Source organism: Cnephaeus nilssonii (genome assembly GCF_951640355.1).
Source record: "Cnephaeus nilssonii genome assembly, chromosome: 9".
In the NCBI taxonomy this organism is placed as follows: domain Eukaryota; kingdom Metazoa; phylum Chordata; class Mammalia; order Chiroptera; family Vespertilionidae; genus Cnephaeus; species Cnephaeus nilssonii.
Window position 1 is genome coordinate 29651017 of NC_137080.1, and position 23385 is coordinate 29674401.

Here is a 23385-nt window from a genome sequence, read left to right on the forward strand (position 1 = left end):
TGGGAATTAGTGTTTAACGGGTACAGAGTTGTCATCTGGGGAGGGTGAAAAAGTTCTGGAAATGGGTGGTGATGGTTGCACAGCAATATGAATGTACTTAACAAAACTGAACTTTATGCTATAAAGTGGTTACAAGGGTAAATTTTATGTCACATATATTTTATCACAATAGAAAATGATAAGTTAAACACCTGTCCTCAAGGAGTTTGAAAACTAGCATGGAAAAGAGAAATAGTGGTTGGGGATTATTACCTTGTGTGGGGATGTACAGTGACTATTTAGCTGAGGGCTGTGGATGAGTTGCACGTGGGAGGGGCAGCTGGGCTAGATGACCTTCCAACCCTGAGATGGATTTTTCTCTTTCAATCGCTGTTTCTTATCTCTCTCTCTCTCTCTCTTTCTCTCTCTCCTTCCCTCCCACTCTCTCGGGAACTCAATGGAGGGAGAAGAGTTGAGGCAGGTGCAGGGCAGGCTGCAGCCTCGGCGGTCACACCCACACTGAGACCAGCAGCAGGGATCCGCGCGGGAAGCCCACCCGCAGGCCAACGTCACCAGCGCAGCGGGGATTCCCACGGAAAGTCCGGCGCCTCCAGGCCACCTTTCCGCAGGGGGGCGTGGAAAAGGGAGGTGGGGACGGGGTGCCCAGAGCGTCGGGGCGGGCAGGGGTGGGGAGGAGGAAGGAGGGGGCCGGCCCAGCTCCCCTCGGATGGAGCGCACGGACTCCGGGCGGGGCGGGGACACGCGCGGGGACCGGGTGCTGTCCTCCCGGGGCGGGGCCTGGTCCCCGGCTGAGGGTGCTTCCGACGCCGAGGGGCTGGGCCGGCGGCGCCCAGAGGCGGCGGCGCGGAGCCGGGGCGGCGGCGGAGGAGCCGCGGGAGGCGCGGGGAGCCGCGCGGCAGGTTTCCTGACTCCCACGGCGCCCGGCGCTGGACCCGCGTCCGCGCAGGACAGGGCGTCTCGGTCCCCACGCTCCGCCTGTTCCTGGTTCGTTCTTTTTCTTTTTCTCTCCTTAACCTCCGGGGGTCGGGGTGGGGAGGAGGGTGGGGGTACTGGCTGGCTCCGGGACGCGAGGGATGCCCTGGAGTCATTTGGGGTCAGACCCCAGTGCTCTCGCCCACTCTTGGCACCTCGGGGCGCTCGGCCCTGGGTTTCTCATAGAGAACGGAGTCATGTTCTAATTGAGACACTGTCTCAGAGGTACCTGTTGACAGGCTTCCTTTAACTATTCGCCTAAGACTAATTTGGCTTCAAGTCCATAGGCTGGAGTTTTTTTGTTTGTTTGTTTTTGTTTTTGTTGGTTTAATTGGGGGGTTACTTCGGTTTGATCACCTCTTCACTTCCTGTTAGATTACACTTTCTCAAAAATACCAGAATGGTTATTCCTTGACTTCATGTATGTAAGTCGGGAGCCAGGAACTGCGGGGAAATTGATACAGCTTTGCAACAGCTCCTTCTAGGCCCACAGGAGAAACTCATTTGTTGGAAGACTGAAGACAAGCAGTAGTGACAGCGCCGAGGTGCCCACGCTGTCCGAGGGAATTCTCCAGTCCCCGGACCCCAGCTGAGCTCAGTATTAACTTCCTGTGCTTCTCTCACGCTTGTTTCAGCCGTTTCTCAGCGAAGGGAGGAGTTGCTATTTCCACACGGGCATCCAAAAATGAGTCACGGGGCTCCTGTGTTCATTGTGAGACTGTGCATGAACGTTTGAAAAAGGAGGTTTGCTCTGGCTGTATTGAAAGTAGGACTGAAAGGTAGAATGGGCGCACTGCTGAACTGGGGCAGGTGGTAGAGGAAGTAACAGTTCAAGTTTTCCATCTCCTCAAGCGCCCGCCTGATGGGACAACATACCAGCGAGGGTCACTGGGCTGATGGGAGATAACCGTTTAAATCACACGCTTTGCCACAGAGGCCCAAGGGAACATTAATTTCATAATCCACTAGCCGGGTTGCCATTGCTTCCACTGGTATGGTATGGCAGAGGCGTGTCATTTTACGTAGTGATTGTGTGTCACTCTCAGAATCAAAATATTTCAGATGGTTTGTCTTTAGTAAATTAGTGCTAAAACCACATGAAACTTTTTGAAGAAGGTGGGTCCCAGCTGGGGCTGAGAAATTTAAACGGATGGGCCTTAACTGCCGCTGGGTAGTAGCTCTTAGGAAGGACGGTCCATTACCTCAAAAGACAGGAGAGAAGGCACAGCATCTCTATTGGAGCTGAGCTGGGCGCAGGCAGCCCAGCCTACAGTTATTGGGCGCCCTGTGTGTGCCAGACGCTTCACTGAGCTCTGTTCAGTAAGACAGGCTCCTGCCCACAAGGGCCCTAAAGCCTAGTGTGGGAGGTCAGAAACCCACTGGAAAGGCCAATAGAAGGAGATGAGCTCTATGCCATATCTATGCACCAAGCAGGCTTTCTGTTCCAATATGACCCGTGTTTCTGCAGTCTGGGAATTTGGATGAACTTGGTCACCATTGCTAGAAGAATGAGGACAGTTTCCAGCTTATTCATCTGCTTGTCTTTGTAAGCAGCCTGTTGTGCTTATTCAGTAAGCATTTTACTCAATAAATGCTGTAAAAATATATTAATTAGAAAGGCATGATTTTAAAGTTGTTTGAATTGACTACATTTTGTATTATTTCCTAACCATGTAGAAAGAAACCCAGCCTGTTATTACCCCTAGACAATTGCAGAAACTTTCAGTTACTTAACTTTTAATGCCTTGCAACTTTATAATACTACTAGAGGCCCGGTGCATGGATTCGTGCACCGGTGGGGACCCTCGGCCTGGCCTGCGCCCTCTCACAACCCAGGACCCCTCGGGGGATGTCAAACTGCTGGTTTCGGCCTGATCCCCGCAGGCCAGGCCAAGGGACCCCACCAGTGCACGAATCCATGCATGGAGCCGTGCACCGAGCCTCTAGTATCTATATAAGATCTTTGGTTAATCTCTTCCCGCCCTCCTCCTTCCCTCTGAGATTCATCAGTCTGTTCCATGTTTCCATGGCTGTGCGTTTAGCATCTGCCCCCCTGGTGGTCAGTGCGCATCATAGCTACAGGTCTAACGGTAGCTTAGGCTTTTATATATAGACTAGAGGCCCGTTGCATGAAGAGATTCGTGCAATAGGCCTTCCTTTCCTTGGCATCCAGCACCGGTTTTCCTCTGGCACCAGGGACACAGGCCTTCACTCCAGCCGGAGTCTGCCATCCTTGTCTTTGCTTCAGATTCAAGCCGGAGTCTGCCATCTTCATCTTCGCTGCAGACTGCGGAGTCTGCAGTCTTTCTTGGCTGTGGCACTCCGCTCCTGTAGATCCCTTTGCCCCCCCCACCCTCCCTCTCATAGCAGGCGTCCTGCCCTGCCTGGCCACTCCGCACCTGGAGCAGCTGGGTGGCCGCCATCTTTGGCCTTCTAATTTTCATACTCACTCTGATTGGCTGTGGGCATAGCGGATGTATGGTCAATGTACATGTTTGTCTATTATTAGGTAAGATATTGAAGCAACTTTCTGATCATTTTTTTTTAAATGAAACAATACCATTTTTATTCAATTGATCACAAAGTGTCTTCAATGAATAACATGGCACTTATTTAAAAGGTTTTAACAGAGGTGAAACCATTGTGTATTTTTTTAAAATCTTAAAAAATATTTTTATTGATTTCAGAGAGGAAGGGAGAGAGAGAGAGATAGAAACATCAATGATGATGGAGAATCATTGATCGGCTGCCTCCTGCACACCACACACTGGGGATTGAGCCCCCAGCCCTGGACATATGCCCTGACTGGACTTAAAGCATGACCTCCTGGTTCATAGGTCAATGCTCAACCACTGAACCACGCCAGCCAGGACTGATCATTGTTTTTATAATTCAAATCAATCTTTTCAAATGCATTATAGCTGTATGAGTTAAAATGAGTAAATCCACTGTCACAGTTTACTGTTGGGATTGAAATCTGCTGAAGTACCTTTGTACTTGATGCCAAAATCTATTCAATTTCTCTAATTCTGTAAGATATCCAACAGATGAGGGTAGCAGTGCTAAATTTGAGACAGCTTTACCTGAATTATACTTCATTTCCCCCTCAAGAGCCTCAAAGTCATTTTTTCTGTGAGAAAGAAAGAACTGAGTGTGTTCATCATCACACTCCCTGAACTTGGCACAGTCTTTACTCCTGGTAAGTGTTAGGAAGTATTCACTGATTGAATAATGAACCTTAATGTAAGAGGAGGAGCTGTCAGAAGGGAGGGATAGGTGATTCAGCAGCAGGATCAGCATCATCTGGTCTGGACTCCAGCCTTTTTAGCATGCACACAGGGTGAGGGCTGGAGAGGGCTGGAGACACAGGCTGGGCCAGATCACAAAGACCTGTGGCGAGGTAGGAGTTGTGAGTTTATCTTATAGAGGAGTTTAAGCAAGTGCATGATTTTGTCAGATATGTGTATTCAAAAGACAATTTAGAATATAGATGGAGAATAGATTGGATGAGGGTGACACTAGCCTTTGGGAGACACAGAACAGATGACTGTCATGTTTGAGAAGAGAAATTAAAGAAGGTTTGAGTCAGGCAGTGATAGTGAGGAATAGAAAAGAGAAGGAGCTGACGGATGTTTAATAGGCAGAACCTGGCCTCTTTAGAAGTGGGCGGTAGTGAGGGAGAGGGAGGAGTTTAGGATGACCCCCACATTCCTAGTAAATGACTAAGTGAGGAACGTAAGTTAAGAGTAGGATAATGAATGGAAGGATAATGAGGATAGTGCTTGACGCATAATCAGTATTCATTAAACATTTTTGAATGAATGAAAAATAATAATAGCTATAGTTTATTGAGTGCTTATTAGTGACAGGCACTATGCTAGGCTCATAATGTGAATTCAGTCTTTTACTACGTACTGCAATCTTGTGAAGTAGGTACTATAGCTGACTGCTTTTGACAGGTGAAGAAAGTACGGTGTTTGTAATAGATAAAGCCAGAAATCGATCCTGAGCACTTGGCTCAGAGCTTCCATTCTGAACCATACTGCTATGATATGCGATTTTCATGAATGAAAGGAAGGAAGGAAGGAAGGAAGGAAGGAAGGAAGGAAGGAAGGAAGGAAGGAAGAAAGGAAATAAATAAATAAATCTTGGACACTGTGGTAAGCTAAAATTGAAGTCATTGTTCTGATCCGAACAATTCTTCCTCTCCAGGAACAAACAGCTCAATACATAAAATGGGCCCCCAATGGACCCTATTGTGCTGCATAGCAACTCTGCCCCTACTTCCATCCCGAGATATACCTGGTGGATCTAGGAATGAGCCTAGAATAATTAGACATTTTCTCCTGGGAATTTAAAACATTTTAGTAAAGACTCACAGTGACTGAAGGTTCCCAGAGTTTCAACTGTGTCCTTCAAGGTGCCTTGGTTATCTCTCTTTTCAAGCACTGCAGTTGAGTGCTTTGTGTTTCTTAGATGCACTCAAAGTTTTGTTGCTATGACCTGTAATATCCCTCCTGAGGGGAAGCAGAAACGCTGGCCTGGGGGTATTAATCTACAGAGCATGGTCCGATGGTGGAAGAATCATTAACAAATGCAGGCAGGTCCATAACAACTCCAGTTCTTACGCTCCTGGTTTGTGATCTGCCTTCTGGGGCCTATGTTGTTCTGGTTTTACCCTAAAGCAGGTGCTTACCTGCCCCTTCCTGCCTTTAACTTTCAGAATCATATTAAGAGGCCTGCTGTGTCCCCTGACCTCTTGATTTTGACTGTGCAGAATGGCCCAGGTTCTCTGGGTTCAGGCCCTGCTTTCTGTTTGCAGCTACAGGAAGATTCCTTTGGTATTTTTGACACACAACCCCACCCTCTTCTCTCCACCCCTCCCCCACAAAGAAACTGGCCCCAACTCTTCACTATTCTCATTGTCTCATGATCAGCCACCCTTGACTGATTTTTGTTCAGCAAGCAGGGTCTAATTATTTTTTCCTTAGAGACCTCTACTTTGGACCACATAAGGATTATACGTACTGAACTAATGTTGTACCTGAACTGATTGGGCAGCCTCGTTTTAAGTTTGAAGTTTTAAATGGCACATGAAGGAAAGGTATCATTCAACATTTCTTCAGCTTTATTCGGAAATCAAGATATCTATATAATAAAAGCCTAAGCGACCGTTAAGGCAGAACAACCAGTCGCTATGATGTGCATTGACCACCAGGGAGCAGAAGCTCAACACAGGAGCTGCCCCTGGTGGTCAGAGTGCTCCCACAGGGGGAGCGCCACTCAGCCAGAAGCCGGGCTCACAATTGGCAAGCGCAACAGCGGCAGTGCTAAGGAGCAGCAAGCCAAGCAGTAAGAAGCAGCGAGCAGGCAGACAGTAAGGAGCGAGGGGTCCCGGACTGCGAGAGGGATGTCCACCTGCTGGCTTAGGCCCAAACCCCCACCAGGCCTAAGCCGACAGGTGGACATCCCCCAAGGGGTCCTGGACTGCTAGAGGGCGCAGGCCAGGCTGAGTGACACCCCACCCCTCCAGTGCAGGAATTTCGTGCACCAGGCCTCTAGTTTATTTATAGTTTCCCATTACTGGAGACTAACATGAAGCCTTGTGGGATGGATGATCCAGCCCACATGTTGACCCCTTGGCCTGAATTCCTATATCCCTGCCTGTAATTCATTCACTGCTCAGATAACGAGAAAGGGAAAGGTTTTGGTTAATATTTCATGTGGGTTTGTCCTGCCTCTTCGATTTGACTGTGGTTTCCCTGAGAGCAGAGAGCAGAGTTTGGGGTGGTAGGTCTCTAAGGGCCTGGTAATTCTAACCATTGTGTGACTTTTACTGATAATGAAACCATCTGTCAGTGTAAGTCACTAGTTGGTCGGTCACTCCTTCTGAGTCTGTGGATGCCAGGCATTATTTGCATTCAAGTTCTTTGTAAGGCTTAACAATTTGGTACTTTTAATATGAAACAGAGCTTTAGAATTGGTAATTTCCAAATACCTGTCTTGACCTAATCAAATGTTTTCAACTTAATTTGTGTGCTTTTTTTCTTTTTCTTTTCAGTGGATACAGTATCAGGGTAATCCAGAATATACTAAATTGCCTAGAAAAGTAGCCCCCATTTTGTATACCCAACGGTTTTACTTGTTTCTCTGTTCAAAATGATATTCCATTACTCATTGCCTAACTTATTGGGTAATAATGTGAATTCCGAGCTGTACAGAGTAGTGGAAATTGCTCTGTTGCTATCTTCAGATGGAAGTGGTGAATAAGTATTGTTCTGTCTTCTGTTTCAGTTTCAGCATTGTAGCAATGCACGTCTCACCTCCTGATTTTATGTCTAATTTTCTATTATGTGCGTGTGCACCTTGATTAGTGACACAAAGCTGTTGGCTTGAGGTAAACTAGAACATAGTGTGTAAGCCAAATTTAATAATATCAGTAGATAGTCCACTTCCTCCTCCCTGATTACTGCACGATAAACCAACATGTAGTGTGGTTAGCTGACAATATGATATAGCTCTTCGTTATTTACAAAGAAATCATGATTATTTTCTTTTTAATTTTTAAAAAATATATTTTTATTGATTTCAGAGAGAAAGGGAGAGGGAGAGAGCAATAGAAACATCAATCATGAGGGGGAAATCATTGATTGGCTGCCTCCTGCATGCCCCCTACTGGGGATTGAGCCCACAACCCGGGCATGTGCCCTTGACCGGAATCGAACCTAGGGTCCTTCAGTCCACAGGCCGATGCTCTATCCACTGTGCCAAATTGGCTAGGGTAAATTTAAAACATTTTTTTCTATTACAATTTATATTCAATTTTATTTTGTGTTAGTTTCATAGTGGTTAGAAAATCATATACTTCACAAAGTGTTTCACCTGATATTTCCAGTACCCACCTGGCACGATACATAATTATTATAGTGTTATTGACTACATTCCCTATGCTATATTTTACATCCCCGTGACTATTTTGTAACTATTGATCTGTACCTCTCAATCCCTTTACCTTTTTCACTCAGTCCTCCAAACTCCTCCCCTCTGGGAACTATCAATCTGTTCTCTATCTAGGAGTCTGTTTCTGTTTGTTTGTTTTTTTTATTGTTCTTTGGATTCCACATATACGTGAAATTATATTGTATTTGTCTTTCTGTGGCTGATTTATTTCACTTAACATAATACTCTCGAGGTCCATCCATATTTCATTCTTTTTTATGGCTGAGTAATATTCCACTGTCTGTATGTTTCACAGATTTATTATCCACTTAGCTATTGATGGGACCTTGGGTTATTTCTATAGCCTGGCTATTGTAAATAATGCTGCAATGAACATAGAGTGCATATATTCTTTCAAATCATTGTTTTAGGTTTCTTCAGAAATATACCAGGAATCACTAGGTTAGAAGGCAGTTCCATTTTTTAAAAAATATATATTTTATTGATTTTTTACAGAGAGGAAGGGAGAGGGATAGAGAGTTAGAAACATCTATGAGAGAGAAACATCGATCAGCTGCCTCCTGCACACCCCCTACTGGGGATGTGCCCGCAACCAAGGTACATGCCCTTGATCGGAATCGAACCTGGGACCTTTCACTCCGCAGGCTGATGCTCTATCCACTGAGCCAAACCGGTTAGGGCTGGCATGTTTTCTTTTAGGAGTTTTATGGTTTTGAGTCTTACATTTAAGTCTTTAATCCATTTTGAGTTTGTTCTTGTATATGGTATAAGAAGGTGGTCTACTTTCATTTTTTTCATGTATCTGCCTACTTTTCCCAACACTATTTACTGACTAGACTGTCTTTACCCAATTGTATATTCCTGCCTCCTTTGTCAAATATTAATTGACCATACAGGCATGGGTTTAATTCTGTTCCATTGATTTATGTCTGTTTTTATGCAAGTACCATGCTGTTTTGATCACAGTGGCCTTATGGTACAGTTGATATCAGGTGATGTGATTCCCCCAACTTTGTTCTTCTTTCTCTACATTTCTGTGGCTATTCAGGGTCTTTTTTAGTTCCATATAAATTTTTGGATTATTTGTTCTAATTCTGTAAAACATGCCATTGGTATCTTGATAGGAATTGCATGGAATCAATAGATTGCTTGTGTAGTATGGACATTTTAACAGTGTTAATTCTTCTTATTCATCAGCACAGGACATGCTTCCATTTATTTGTATCTTCTTCAATTTCTTTATTCAGTGTCCTATAATTTTCCGAGTACAGGTCTTTTACCTGTCTGGTTAAATTTATTCCTAGGTTTGTTTGTTTTTGTGTAATTGTAAATGGAATTGTTCTTCATCATTTCCATTTGTGATAGTTCACTATTGGTGTATAAAAATGCAAACTAACATCTCGATATTTATTTTGTATCCTGCTACTTTGAATTAATTTATCAGTTCTAGTAATGATTTTTTTTTATCAGTTTTGTGTGGAGTCTTTTGGGTTCTCTATATACAATATCATGTCATCTGTAAATAATGACAGTTTTTACTTCTTCATTTCCAATTTGGATAACATTTATTTCTTCTTCTTGTCTGATTGCTGTGGCTGGGACTTCCAGCACTGTGTCAAATAAGAGTGGTGAAAGTGGACATCCTTGTATTATTCCTGATCCTAAGGAAAGTGCTTCTAGTTTTCCCATTGAGTATGATGTTAACTGTGGGTTTCTCATATGTGGCCTTCATTATGTTCCCTCTATCCCACTTTGCTGAGAGGTTTTTATCATAAATGGGTGCTGTATTTCTTCAGATGCTTTCTCTGCACCTATTGATAAGATCATATAATTTTTATCCTTTATTTTGCTTAAGTGGTGTATCGCATTAATTGGTTTGTGGATGTTGTACAACCCAAAGCAAATCACAAGTTGTGGCTGCCTCTGCTAGGCTTGGGTGTGCATGGGAAGGGCCAAGCTGCACACCAAGGCTGGCCTCCACCCTCACTAAGCCTGGGGCAGGTCAGCAAAAGGCCCACAGCACCCTGAGATCCACCTCTGCCTGCCTCTGCATGCTGACGGCCTGTTAGGCTCAGTCACGGAAGAGCCTCTGGCGGTACGTGAATTGTGTTCGGTAGGTTCTCACTGAGTCACCAGGTAGGAACCAATGGTATTCACCAGACTGATGCAGATCCAAACTCAGAGCCAGTGCTGAGTGCCTGCAGCCCTGTGTGGTGGGGCAGGGTCTCAGGCAGTCATCATGGTGAGGCCAGCAGAGTTCATTAGGCCCAAACAGACCTGGATTCAGCATGTGAAGGGAGGGCTCTGCACAGGAACAGTGGTGCCGGTCAAGCATGCAAGGGAAAAATCGCCCTCGCTCTGGAGCCACACAGCTCAGTTTGTTTTAGTTTCTGCCAGGACCTCCTGGAGAGCCTGAACTCAGCACAGGGTGGGGGCACCTGGAGTTGGATGGGTAGGCTAGTGGATCTCCGGTGTTAGGGGGGACAGGACTGGTCAGACTCCTGGGAAGTTGGAGAGAGTGGCCCCCTTTCCAGAGGCACACAAATCAGTCTCTGACAATCCTGAGTCTGCCTGGACCTCTACACCCTGGACCCAGGCAGTTGACTTTTCCACAGGGCATGATCTCCACAGGGCGGGGTACAGAAAGCTGAGAGGGTGGGACTATTGCCTTCCCCCAGGTTGATGCCATATGAAAGGGGGTATTCCACCCAGGAAAGATGGTCTCTATGGTGTGGGAGAGGGATTCAGCACAGGGACTCTGGTGGTGGTTACTTCAGGTCTCCTCCCAGAGCCACACAACCCTGTCTCTCCTTGCATGACTCTGCTCTGCTCTGAGCCACCCTCCTCTGCCAGAGCCCAGGGTAAGTAGCTGTAAAAGAGATTTTGTGTGCTGGACCTTTAAGAAGGCGCCTGGGTTTCTAGCAGAATCCTGTCTCTCCCTGACGGACAGAATCCCTGCTGATTTTCACAGCCAGATGTTATGTGGGTTCCTTTACCTGGTCTGGTGTCCTGGGTTGGGGGGCCTGGAATGGGGCTGGGGGGCCTGGAATGGGGCTGAGGCCCAGTGCTTCTCAGGTGGAACCTTTGCAGCTGAGATATCCCTCCAGATTCTCAGCCACTGCACGTGGGAGCAGGGCCAGCCCTTTTTGCATCTCTACCCTTCCTACCAGTCTCAGTGTGGCTTCGTCTGTAGATCCTTGGTCATAAGACTTCTGTTGGTTATTCAGGTTGATTGTTCTATATTTTAGTTGTAATTCCAGTTTAGTCCTGGAAGAAGGTGAGTGTAACTTTTCTACCTATTCCACCATCATCTTAGATCCCCTCATATTTTCTCTTTTAATTCCCATAAAAGCCTCATAAAATAGAAATAATAAGTATTATTATTGTTGATGTTGTCTGTATTAAAATTTTAAAGATGAAGAAGGAGACACTTGGGGAGATTGAGTGACCACCCAACATTACCCAAGAAGTAAGGTGCAGAGGCCAAATACTCCGTGTTGTCAGTACTTGACTGAAGGAGGCAAGTTTAGTACCTTAGGTCAGTGACATTCCCTGGAAATAGACTCTGAAATTTTCTGTACAGGAAGTTTATTGGCAGGTGCTCAGGGAGTGAAGTCAGCAGGTTTACATAAGGGGAGAAATTGAACCATAGTGCATGTACAAGGGTGACCTCAACAGAAGGGAACTTTGGAGCTGGGGTGGCCTTTCAAAATTGTTCTGCCACCTCGAAGCAAGGGAACTAGTCATTGTATCTCTCAACTAGGATGTAGCTGCACCCAGGCCGAAGGCGTAATCTTGCGTTAACAGCTTCCTTCAGTCAAGGGCAATTCCTGGAGCCAATATTTATGGCAACTGGGGAAACGAGGGCCTTGGTCCTGTAGGGGATCTGAGATTCACATCATCCACCGTTGTGTGGAAGAGAGCATTCTCCTCTGCAAGAACTTGCTTGTGTGTTTCTGACCTAGACCATTAACCTGCTGAGTGGAGCAAAAAAGTTGGCATTTTTCTCCAAGCTCCTTAAGGATTTATAATAGCTGACCAGACAGCAAGAAGATGGTAATCTTAATCCTAAAAAGATTAAGAGCAGAAGAAGAACCAGGAGAGGGTAGACCAGGACAAGTAGAGTAGTGGTGCATAATAGTCAAGACTGACAAAATCCCTTGGCTGTCCAGATAACTAAAGTATAATTAATATTGGTCTTCGCTATAATTCTAGTCTTTACCATTATTAAATGGTAAACAGTTTTGTGGTGTTAGGCTACATTTCTTCTCTCTTTTTTCCCTCCTCTCTCATCTTTTTAAGCCTTTGAAAGACCCCAAACCAGTCTATTGAATCTCTGAAGCCTGTAGATTTATAAGTATCAGAATTACCTGGGATATTTAAAAACACCATTCCTCTCCAAACAACAGCAAAAACAACAACAACCAAGAAAACACAGTCCAGGTCCACATTCAGGATCTACTGGAACAGAATCTTTTGGAGTGGAACCCATGAATTGAGATTTTTACAAATTTTCCCTAGATGATTTTGATGCAGGCCAGAGTTCCAGAACCATTCCTCTAAATTATTATGCCCTTGATGGTGACCATGCCTGCTGGGATTTTCAAATTAGCAAGCAGTCATGAGAACCATAGGACAACAGAGACCTACCTCAGCCTTAATCCCAGCAAGCTCAATACAGTGACAGTCATCCCTTATCTTTCATAGCGTTTTCCTGGTGTAGCCAACAGAGATACTAGCACAAATTCCTTGCCTGGCTTCTGACCAAGATTCCTGGACAGAGAGGAAGATGTCCTTGGACCTTTAATAACTTAGATACCTGGGTGAGAGATGCCAAATTCCTGGAATAGTTGTAGAGAGGGAGGAGTTAAGGGGATGGGGAATCAGAGAATTATAGGAATCAGTACGTTTTCTAGGAGAAAAAGAAGGTTCCAGGAAATCTGCCAGATGAAGCTTTGAGGTGTTTTCTTAAGACCTTAAATGACCATCCAATAAGATGAAAGAGAGGACTATGACTAGCAAATATATTATCTGATTTATTGCAATTAGGGAATAATTATTTTTCTTCAAAAGGAAAAGCACTTTTAAATTTTTACCAATTTTGAATCAGGTCATTGCATAAAATACTAGTCACCTAAAGAATAATCAGATAGCCCTCACCAGTTTGGCTTAGTGGATAGAGCGTTGGACTATGGACCAATGGGTCCCAGGTTTGATTCTGGTCAAGGGCATGTACCTTGGTTTCAGACTCCTCCCTGGCCTGGGCCCTGGTCAGGGCTCGTGCAGGAGGCAGCCAGTCAATGTGTTTCTCTCACATCGATGTTTCTCTCCGTCTTTCCCTCTCTCTTCCACTCTCCCTAAAAATCAATGGAAAAATAACAACAACAAAAGAATAATCTGAAAAATTCCTAGGACAATTTGATATGTTTTGTTCACTCCTTCAATATCAGATTGCTACAGTTCCTATACCTTCAATACTTCGTGCCTTCACTCAGGTTCTCTCTGCTTGGGTTTCCTTCCTCTTCTCCTTGCTCATCTAACTCCTGTTAAGCTATTTAGAATCAGCTCACACACTATCTTCATCAAGAAACCTTTCCTCCCCTCACCCAGATTGAGTTCACCACCCTCCACTGGGCTCAGAAAGTACTCCCGTCTATCTCTCTATTATTACACTTACTATCATTATCCTCTCTACCAGCCTGTGAGCACCTTGAGGGACAGGACCATCGTTTTCATCTTTGTGTAGAAGAGACCTAGCCTCATAAAAAATGATTGAAAGAAACAACCATTCTGGTGAACAGTTATTTAACAAATATTTATGGAGGCTCTCCTACATGCTGGATGCTCTGGGGTACATGACAAACAAGTACAGACTCTAACCCCATGGAGCTTATGGGAAAACAGAGAAGATACTCAGTAAAGCAATTAATAGAATATGTTGAGTACTTGGAAAGAGAAAGAGCTGAAAATTGTGAGATCATAGAACCAGTAGCCAGGTTTAGTTATAAGGTCAGAGAAAGTTACCCATTCTCATGAAACATCCTATATAATAAAAGGCTAATATGCAAATCGACCAAATAGCTGAATGACCGGTCGCTATGATGCACACTGACCACCAGGGGGCAAACACTCAACACAGGAGCTGCCTCCTGTGGTCATTGCACTCCCACGGGGGGAGTGTGCTCAGCCAGAAGCCGGGCTCATGGCTGGCAAGCACAGTGGCGGTGGCGGGAGCCTCTCCTGCTTCCACAGCAGCGCTAAGCCGTCAGTTGGACATCTCCCGAGGGCTCCCAGACTGCAAGAGGGTGCAGGCCTGGCTGAAGGACCCCCCCCCCCCAAGTGCACGAATTTTGTGCACTGGGCCTCTAGTAATTTATATAAAAACTAGATACCTGATGCACGAAATTCGTGCAAGGGACTTAGCCCCTACCACTGCGGCTTCGTCTGGAAGTCGTCCAGAAGGACATCTGGAAGGACATCCAAGAGGACATCCAGTCTAATTAGCATATCATGCTTTTATTATTATAGATATAAGCTAGAAGGCTGGCTTTGGTTATATATAAAAATAGAAGCTAGAAGGCTGGCTTTGGTTATAAGACGTGGGACCACTTTTTAACCAAGAAAATTTTTTTGTCTATCTAGTTCAAAACTAACAAATCCTGAGTGTGTGTGTGTGTGTCCAGTTTGTGAGCACATACACTGGCAAAAAAAGGACAAGAAAATGACTTCTTCATTTACTGAGTAAAATAAATAGGAGCAGAGAAGGAAGTTTCTGTGCATCTCATTCAATGTGCCATTGCTAGAAATTAATGTGTACATTTTTCAATATGTAATACACTCTAAAAGAAAATAAACTTAAAGCTCTGAAAATGATGAGATTACATTACAGCTTTTAAAAAGTGAATTTTAAGAATCTGATGATCCTGGCCTAGGAGGGGGTTGACAGATTGGCTTTTGCGTTGGTATAGGCCCCTTTGAAACCCATTTGCTCAGAGGTCAGGGTCTGCACCTTCCATCTTCCCACTTCACTTTCTTGGCCCTGGTGCGAGAGGAGAGAGCACTGTGCTGTAGTTTGTAGCTCCCAGCCCACCAAGAAGCTTAAGCTGGGTCCTCTTTCTCCTTTTCTGGCCAGTTCTTACTCCTTTATTATTTCAATACTTACTTCTCCCCATACATTGTAAGCTTAGTTGAGGGCAGGTATTGTGGTTTCTTGATTTTTAATATCCTCTCACACCAGGGACATCTCTGTTTGGAGGACATGTCTAGAAGGAAGGCAGGATAAAATGGTCATAGTGGAGGTTTGTTTGTTTGTTTGTTTGTTTGTTTGTTTTAGGGCAGTAAGTAAAAAATAAATAACTCAACTATCATCTACAGATTTTCTTGTTGATGTTCATGGAGAGTGCATATGTTTGCCACCGTGAGTAAAATCATAAGGATTGTGTGGATTGAGGATTCACTTACTCTATGTCAGGCCCCTGAGTACCCCTTGAGGTTGATAGTGTTATTCCAATATGTTCAGAGCTGGGAGTTCAGTGCAGGCTTATTCACCTTTGCAGCCTCTTTTAAACACTAACCTATTATATCTTTGTGTCATAGTTGACACCAGTTACTAAAATTAAGAAAATTTTTGTAATTGCACAGAAAACCAAAGATGTATTTCCCTTATTCTCTTGATAGTTCTGTCTTTAAATGTGTTGAGATCAGGAAGTTGCCTAAGTCAGTTTGGGTTTCAGCTATGTCTCTGTTTTAAATATTTCAGAAGTCTTTCACATTTCTGAAATTTTCATGTCTTTCTTTAGAAATGCTCTATATAAGCTTTTAAAAATCTAAAACTGTCTATTTTGAGGGACTGAGATCATGTCTGTTTTGTTCACTGAGTTAGTTTCATCCTCTCATATTGCCTGGCACATAGTAGATACTCACTAAATACTTGTTGGACAAAGATGTCAAAATCAGAAAAATGTCAAGATTGGATATAAAAACAAATGACTCTTTTAATGATGAAACAATACCAGAAAGTAACAAAATGTCTCAAGAAAATGAAATGGGGAAGAAATGTGAGATCAAGAAAGAATTATTATGGTCAACTAATAACTGTTAATGTAGGAAACATTCAAACCCGCAAAGAATTTTTGTGAGTTTATTTGAGCCAAACAGTCAACAATTGCTGGGAAGCAGAATCTCAACATATTGAGATAATGCCCCAGAGAATGGTGGTTTTTCACCTTGTTTTATACATACAATCAAAGGAGGAGGTGTAAGTGGGTTACATGAAATCTATTGGTGATAGATTAGGGAGGTGGGGGAAAGCAAAGTGGAGAAACCTCTGGGATTGGATAAAAAATAAAATGATAGACATATGCTTCTTTTACATAGATGGGTACAGGATAGTTAACAGCAACAATTAACATTATAACAGTAACAATGAGGGAATTTGTGGTCTCTGCCCTGGCACCCTGGTACATTGGTTGTGCCCTGAGAGGTCTGGAAAAAGGGAAGTTACAAGTTACCCTGACATTCCAAAGATATGTTATCATAGATGCAAAAGACAACAGACAGTCTTAGTTGCTGTAAAGATTGACTTTTGTCAGGAAAGAATCTAGCCTAGGACATGACTACCTGCCATAAACTGCTTTTAGTTTAAAAGTTTTCATTTCAGACCATCCTTTGTGGTTACATTAGGTCTCTGAGTTTGCAAGGCTGCCAGGCAGGCCTCCCCTGAGCTAGTCAGCTTAGCATGTGGCCCCTTTTCGTCAGGATGATGGTGAGACGCCTCCAAGGAAGGTGTTACCGGCTGAATGCAGATCGCTAGTGGTTAGTAACTCTGCCTCCAGAAATGCACCCAGTGTGAGGGATGATTATGGTCAACTAAAGAATATCAACAAATTCAGGAAGGTCGCATTTCCCGGAGGGGGAAAACTTCCGCAGATCATTGGAGGATCAGCTCTAGTAGCTCATCATGCTCCAAGAATGCAGAATCACAAGAGTGGTTAAGGCAGGAAGTGGAGGTGCAAATTCAACATGCAAAAGAAAAGTCTCTTTGCTGAAGATCACTTTATTTTATTATTTATTTATTTTTTTAATATATTATATTGATTTTTTACAGAGAGGAAGAGAGAGGGATAGAGAGTTAGAAACATCGATGAGAGAGAAACATTGATCGGCTGCCTCCTGCACACCCCCTACTGGGGATGTGCCCGCAACCAAGGTACATGCCCTTGACCGGAATCGAACCTGGGACCTTTCAGGCCGCAGGCCGACACTCTATCCACTGAGCCAAACCGGTTTCGGCGACATATTCACTTTGAAATAAAAATTTTCATTGTGATATTTGAATTTGTTTTCTTGGCCCTCTTTTATACAGTAAGTGCAAAGCACCTAACAACTTATATTTTCCCGAGATTCTGAGTGAATATAGGACATTAATATTCTGTCCTGTGAGTTATCAGATCATATAGAAACTGATCATAGAATAGTTGTTTGGCTTTCAGGATAATTTAAAATATATATTTTTAAATATACTTTTATTGATTTCAGAGAGGAAGGGAGAGGGGGAGAGAGAGATAGAAACATCAATGATGAGTGAGAAGCATTGGTGGGCTGCCTCCTGCATGACCCACACTGGGGATCGAGCCCTCATCCAGGCATGTGCCCTGACTGGGAATCCAACAGTGACCTCCTAGTTCATAGGTCGACGCTCAACCACTGAGCCATGCTGGCCGGGCTCAAGATCATTTTAGATCATATGATCTGCACGTGGTTCCTAAGGAGTAATAGCCCCTTCTCCCACACCACATTTGCTTTCAGGAATCATGTCAGTTAACTGAGGAGCAAGATCTAGTCCCTATAAAACAAAACAAACCCCACCAACACGAACAGCAAAACCTAACTAATGGGGTGGGGTGGGGAATGGGGCTGACCTTTGTGAGACGTTGATGAGGGAAACGTTCGATGGGTGTTGATCGAATGGAAGTGGTCCATCTGCTCCCAAGAGAAAACCTGGCGCTGACTTTGTAATCCTTAAGCCTGAAGACAGCAGCCCTCAGGCTGGCCGAGGCACTCCCACACTCTTTCCCCGGCCCTGGGGCGGGCGCAAGTGCGGAAACCACCGTGCGATTCTCGAACGTAAAAGTAAAACATGAAGATTCCCTCCCAGCTTAAAATTCCCTCTCCCATTCCAGCTTGCCTTTGGCGTTCCTTTTTACCTAATTTCTCCTGCACAAAAATGCTGGTGCTGGGCAAGCACCGTGGGACCTGCCCCGGGGCCCTGCTGCCCTGAGAGATGCCCCCAGCAGGAGAAATGCCGGAGAACTCCTGTGGTTTACCAGGGAAATGTTCTATATTTCATCTTATCCTGGTCACTTCTTCTGAATGCTTGTCTCTTAACTCTTCACGAACTTTAGGATAGAAGAGAGTTTGCAGACTATATCATAGACTTGGTCATTGGTTAATATAGAGTAGTATTAGATGATGTGAAATTTTTACTTTTCATGTGAAACAGTTCTGTATCATTTGATTTCTTTTCCTTATCCTCCCTTTCTCCCCTCCCCTCCCCCCCCCCCCCCCCCCCCCGCCTGAGATCATGGCTTGCTATCATACGCAGAAAAAAAAGAGAGATTGTACAGGAACAGAATTAGAAAAAAAGTAATTTAAAACCCCAAAGAATATAGTAATGCACAGGTGTTAGTGTTCACTCGTGATTGTAGATGAGACAGGTAATAAACTATTAGTGGCACATGAATGAGCAAATGCACCATTTATACAATAGTTACTGAATCTACATTAGTCTTTTGAGCGGAGTAAAATCCCAGAATAGACAGTAATCGGTAGCATATACGCGCCAGGCACTGTTCTGGGAACTTTACGTGAACTATCTCATTTAGTTCTCTCCACCATCCTAAGTAGTAGGTATTATACATGGGGAAGAGAAGGTGACTGCAAAGAAATGTGACCAGCAGAGATCTGAACAGCACTCATCCATCAGGAATGGACCTCTTTCTGCCGGGAACACTGAAACCAGCGAGGGCGCCCAGGCCCGTCCCAGTGGTGGCAGAGCTGGCCTTGAATATCTCCCCAGGCTCGACAGTGGGCCACTCTCTAAGTAGATGTGAATTCCAAGCAGATTCTACGACTCTGAAAAGAAGTATTCTGCTTGCCTTTCACCTCCTGAACCATAATCAACTTCTGAAGTTCTTAGCAACTTAGTGCACATCCCACCAATTGATACTCTTTGTAGTGTAATAGCAAGAAACAGGTGTGGTCCAGTCCTGGACGACAAAGGAAGGTGTAGAACATGGCAGTGGAGTCGTGTGAGAAGTTGCATTTCGCCGGCCCAGGGTTCTCTGTTTTGGTGATCTGTTACACTTAGGACTATCCACCTCCATTTCAAAACTGGCTCTTCAAGTTTTCAGAACCTCTTATCAGACTGAAACTCAGCCAAGGACTGCTCAAGGACTCCTATTTAGCACACGGCATTGTCTGCAGAGCCTGCTTGTGTGTGAGGTCATTTTTTTTTTTTTAGCATTGTTCTTTTTTCTTCTTACTTTGGTTATGACCACAATCTTCAAAAGGAAGGGAAGGCTGTCCTCACACATGTTAAGAAATTCAGGCTTCTTTTATGTGCATGCTTTATTGTAACGTTTGTATACAACATGAATAGGATGTTGTAAACATATACGGCATCAAAACCAAGGCATATAACAAGTAGGCCGTGCTCATTGAGTGGGTGACGTACATCAGCAGGACAGTTATTTGGTACATGCTACTTATATTTGTGTTTTAAAATGATAACAATGAACTTGTATTTCTTTTTAAAAAATATTTTTATTGACTTCAGAAAGGAAGGGAGAGGGAGAGAGAGAAACATCAATGAATAGAGAGAATCATTGATTGGATTGGCTGCCTCCTGCACACCCCCCACTGGGGATCAAGCCCAGGTTGCCCTGACCAGGGAATCGAACCGTAACCTCCTGGTTCATCGATCAATGCTCAACCACTGTGCTAAACCGGCCAGACTGAAATTTTGTTTTAAATGCCTGAGAATTTACTTTCCAAAATGATGATTTATCGGTGATCCATGCCATTCTCTTAGGTTTTCCTTAAAGAACACCCACTGTGGGGAATACAGAAACAAAGAGAGGGGTGTATCAGTGAGCTTTGTCGGCATAACAAACCACCCCCAAATCATATTGTTATTTCTCATGGTCGTGAAAATTAAATGAGGTAATTCCTATAAAGCTTCCACACAGTACGTGGTAGAGAGCAAGTACTGGGTGGTTCTTTCACTGACCTGGGCTCAGTCATACAGCTGCAGCGGCAGGTCACCTGGGTGCTGGCCTCTCTTTCCTTGTGGTCTTCATCCTCCAGGCGGCTAGCCCTGGCTTCCCACATTGTGGTGTCATATTCCCACTAGTAAGAGAGGGCAAGCCCAGATGTGCTAGTGCTACTCAAGCCTCTGCTGGCACCATGTTTGCTATTGTCCTCTTGGTCAAAGCAAGTTTCATGAGCAAACCCAGATTCAAAGGGTAGGGAAATTGACACAACTTCTTGATCGGAGGTACTGCTAAGAATCTGTAGCCATTTTTTTTTTTTTTTGTAATCAAATATAGTCTCCCTCTGGCAAAATTTATTCACATTTCTCCTGCAAGAAACATATGCTCACCCTTATCCTCGGGTTCCCAGGAGTTTCATCCCAGTATGGCTTAGCCTCTACGTCTGGAGGCTTCTCCACGACGTGCACCATTTTGGATCCGGATGGGACACCTCAGACTCAGCTCTTCAGATGGGAGCCTCTTCATCCTGAGACAATGGGCTAGACATAAATGATCTCCTCATACACACCCAACATACGTGGTGAGACAGGGAAAGGATTACCAAAATATGTCACCCATTAGAAACACAGGTACATGGACAGGGCACAAGTAGCAATCACTGGTCCACAGCGATTCCAACCCCCAAGGCAATGGTATCGGGAGGCAGGGTCTTTGGGAGGTGATTAGGTCATGAGGGTAGGGTCCTCGTGAGTGGGATTAGTGTCCTTATAAACGAGGCCCCAGAGCCTGCTGGCCTCTCCGGCTGGCCTCTCCTGCCGGCCTCTCCTGCCGGCCTCTCCTGCCAGGTGAGGACACAGTGAGGAGATGGGCATTCATGAACCGGGAAGCAGGCCCTCCCTAGGTGCAGGACCTGAGCATGCTGGCACCTTGATCTCAGACTCCCAGCTGCCAGAAATGTGAGAAATAAATTTCTGTCTTTACAAGCTACCCAATCTCTGGTGTGTTGTTATAGCAGCTCAAATGGACTTAGATGGAAATAAGTGCTCTATAAAATTAAAGACTTCAGAAACCTTTTTTTTTGGGGCGGGGGGAGGTTCAGGAAAAAGAAGCTAGTGTAGCTTTGTGGTTTACAGATGGGCTCTCAAATGAGGGGATGGGGCTAATTCCCCATATAGGGGCTGCACAGCGCTTAGGTGTAGAGAAGGTGTATGGATCAAATAAAGGAACAGCTGCTTTGATTTATAGAGCATTTCTGCAGAATGCATCCAAAAGTACGCTGCTATAAGTAAAACCCAAGCTGCCCACTGGCTGTTTATTGACTGTGCATATTGAACTTTCTTCTTCTTCTTCTTCTTCTTCTTCTTCTTCTTCTTCTTCTTCTTCTTCTCTCTCTCTCTCTCTCTCTCTCTCTCTCTCTCTCTCTCTCTAAAGTGTATATTTTTTATTACACTGAAACAAAATCATGCCTTTTGGCTTAATCCTACCGAGTTAAGAACATTAACAATAATTTGCATACAACAAAGTTCCCGAAACATAGCAGATGAATTACTTTACATATGTATTTTAAGTATATAGGTATTTGTGACTCAGAAGTAACCTTGGACATATTTTAAACAGCAAAAATATACAAAACAGTTACAACTGGAAATGATACTGGCCCAAGTGCCCCGTGTTTTTATCCCAGAGACACACTACAGAAATCCCAAGTTAAGACAACTTCACAAAATGTTTTGAATATTAAGAATTTTTTTAGGGGGGAGCAGACACAATTCTGAGGCAGGAGTCTAGTGAGGGAGCACACCTGTTTCTCCACTCCCCTCAAGAGATTCAGTTCAGGCTCCCACCGTGCAAGAGGTGCCGGAGTCACTTCTGTTTCAGATGGGTAATCCTTGGATGGTGTGAGTGACTTTTGCATCTTCACTGCAATGAATGGTAGTTTGTGAAATGCATGTCTGTTTTAAAACATAACTGTATCCCAGCAGACAAGGCAGCAGGCACTGTTGGTAGTCTGAGAGTAACGTCTGCTCCCCACCCGTCTGGGCCCTGTAAGCAGGGAGCATGGAGGTGTCAAGCAGCCCGGAGTTGCTGTCAGTGGCACCGTAAAGTTGATTGTAGTCACCTTTCTACCATATTAATTACAATCATAGCCGTACCCTTTTTCTTGGCAATGGAAGCTTCTCGCTAATACCTTATTCCTATGAATGCATTTGGGGCACACCATATTATCCTCCAGGTGTCGGGGTGGAAAGTTGCAGGAAGGTATCAAGAAAAGTGAACACACTTGCCCTGGTTTATCAGGGACCCAGGCTTGCCCAGCATAAAACTGTAGCTGAACCCAACGCCCTGTGTGTGCAGGGAGACTCTGTCCATGGGCCACACACCACTTGTAACCAGAGGCCACCTGTGTCAGCCTCACAGTCTCCATCTTCCCAGTCTTCCCGGCAGTGGCTGCAGTTCTGCTCCAGGAGGCAAACACATCATCCGGGGTGGAAGTTGTCACGAAAATATTGTCCATTCCCTCCAGGAGAGCAGCAGCACCCCCGTCAGGAGCAGCCCCCCCAACCAGGGGAGCAGTCAGTTCAGGAAGACCAAAACTGTCCAGAGTCATTTCCCCCTTTTGCATCTTCAATATCCTTTGTGATAATGTCAATATCTTTGCCTCCCTCTGGTTTGATAGGAATATTCTTTTGATTAGGGTAAGCATATGCATGCAGCCTATTATATGTTTCCCATTTCTGGCCGCTGGTGCTCAGCTTTAATTGCTGGCACCAACCCCTCACGATGTCTTGGTGAATCAGGTTAACTGGTGGCAAGTGAAAGGGCAGCGGAGGAATTGGTATCTTCTTGTGAACTCTTACTCTTTTATTTTCTTGTGCCATCTTTTGTGGACAAGAAGCTTTGTCATCTTTCTTAGATCTCTTCCGTTTGGTCTCCATCCCTGAGGTTCTTTGTTTACTTGGTTCACCAGCAGCCCCATGCTTCTCTTTAGTTGGTACTGGTTGGGATTTTGAAGCTTTTTGCTGCTCCACCTGACTTAATTGGGGCCTTCTGCTTCTTGCCTTTTGCATTTTCCATACTCAGAAAAGAATTCAAGGCTGACGAAGAAAACGTTCTTACCTCTCTCTCTCTCTTTTTTTTTTAAATATTTTTTTTTATTGGTTTCAGAGAGGAAGGGAGAGGG

The 23385-nt window shown here is 44.5% G+C and overlaps 2 protein-coding genes across 2 annotated transcripts in view; one reads left to right on the forward strand and one right to left on the reverse strand.

Moving 5' to 3' along the window:
• The first annotated feature begins 765 nt into the window (after positions 1 to 765).
• STX11 (syntaxin 11) overlaps positions 766 to 23385 on the forward strand; it is a 32570-nt gene continuing 9950 nt past the window's right edge. Inside the window, exon 1 of the mRNA XM_079779664.1 lies at positions 766 to 984. The gene's annotated coding sequence lies outside the window, so the exon portion shown is untranslated. The remainder of the gene's footprint in view (positions 985 to 23385) is intronic.
• On the reverse strand, positions 22319 to 23272 carry LOC307105414 (developmental pluripotency-associated protein 4-like; the record flags this gene model as incomplete). The annotated part of the gene is given in 2 exon segments (XM_079781163.1): positions 22319 to 22866; positions 22868 to 23272. Coding segments are annotated over 2 exon segments (936 nt in total). The 3' UTR covers positions 22319 to 22335.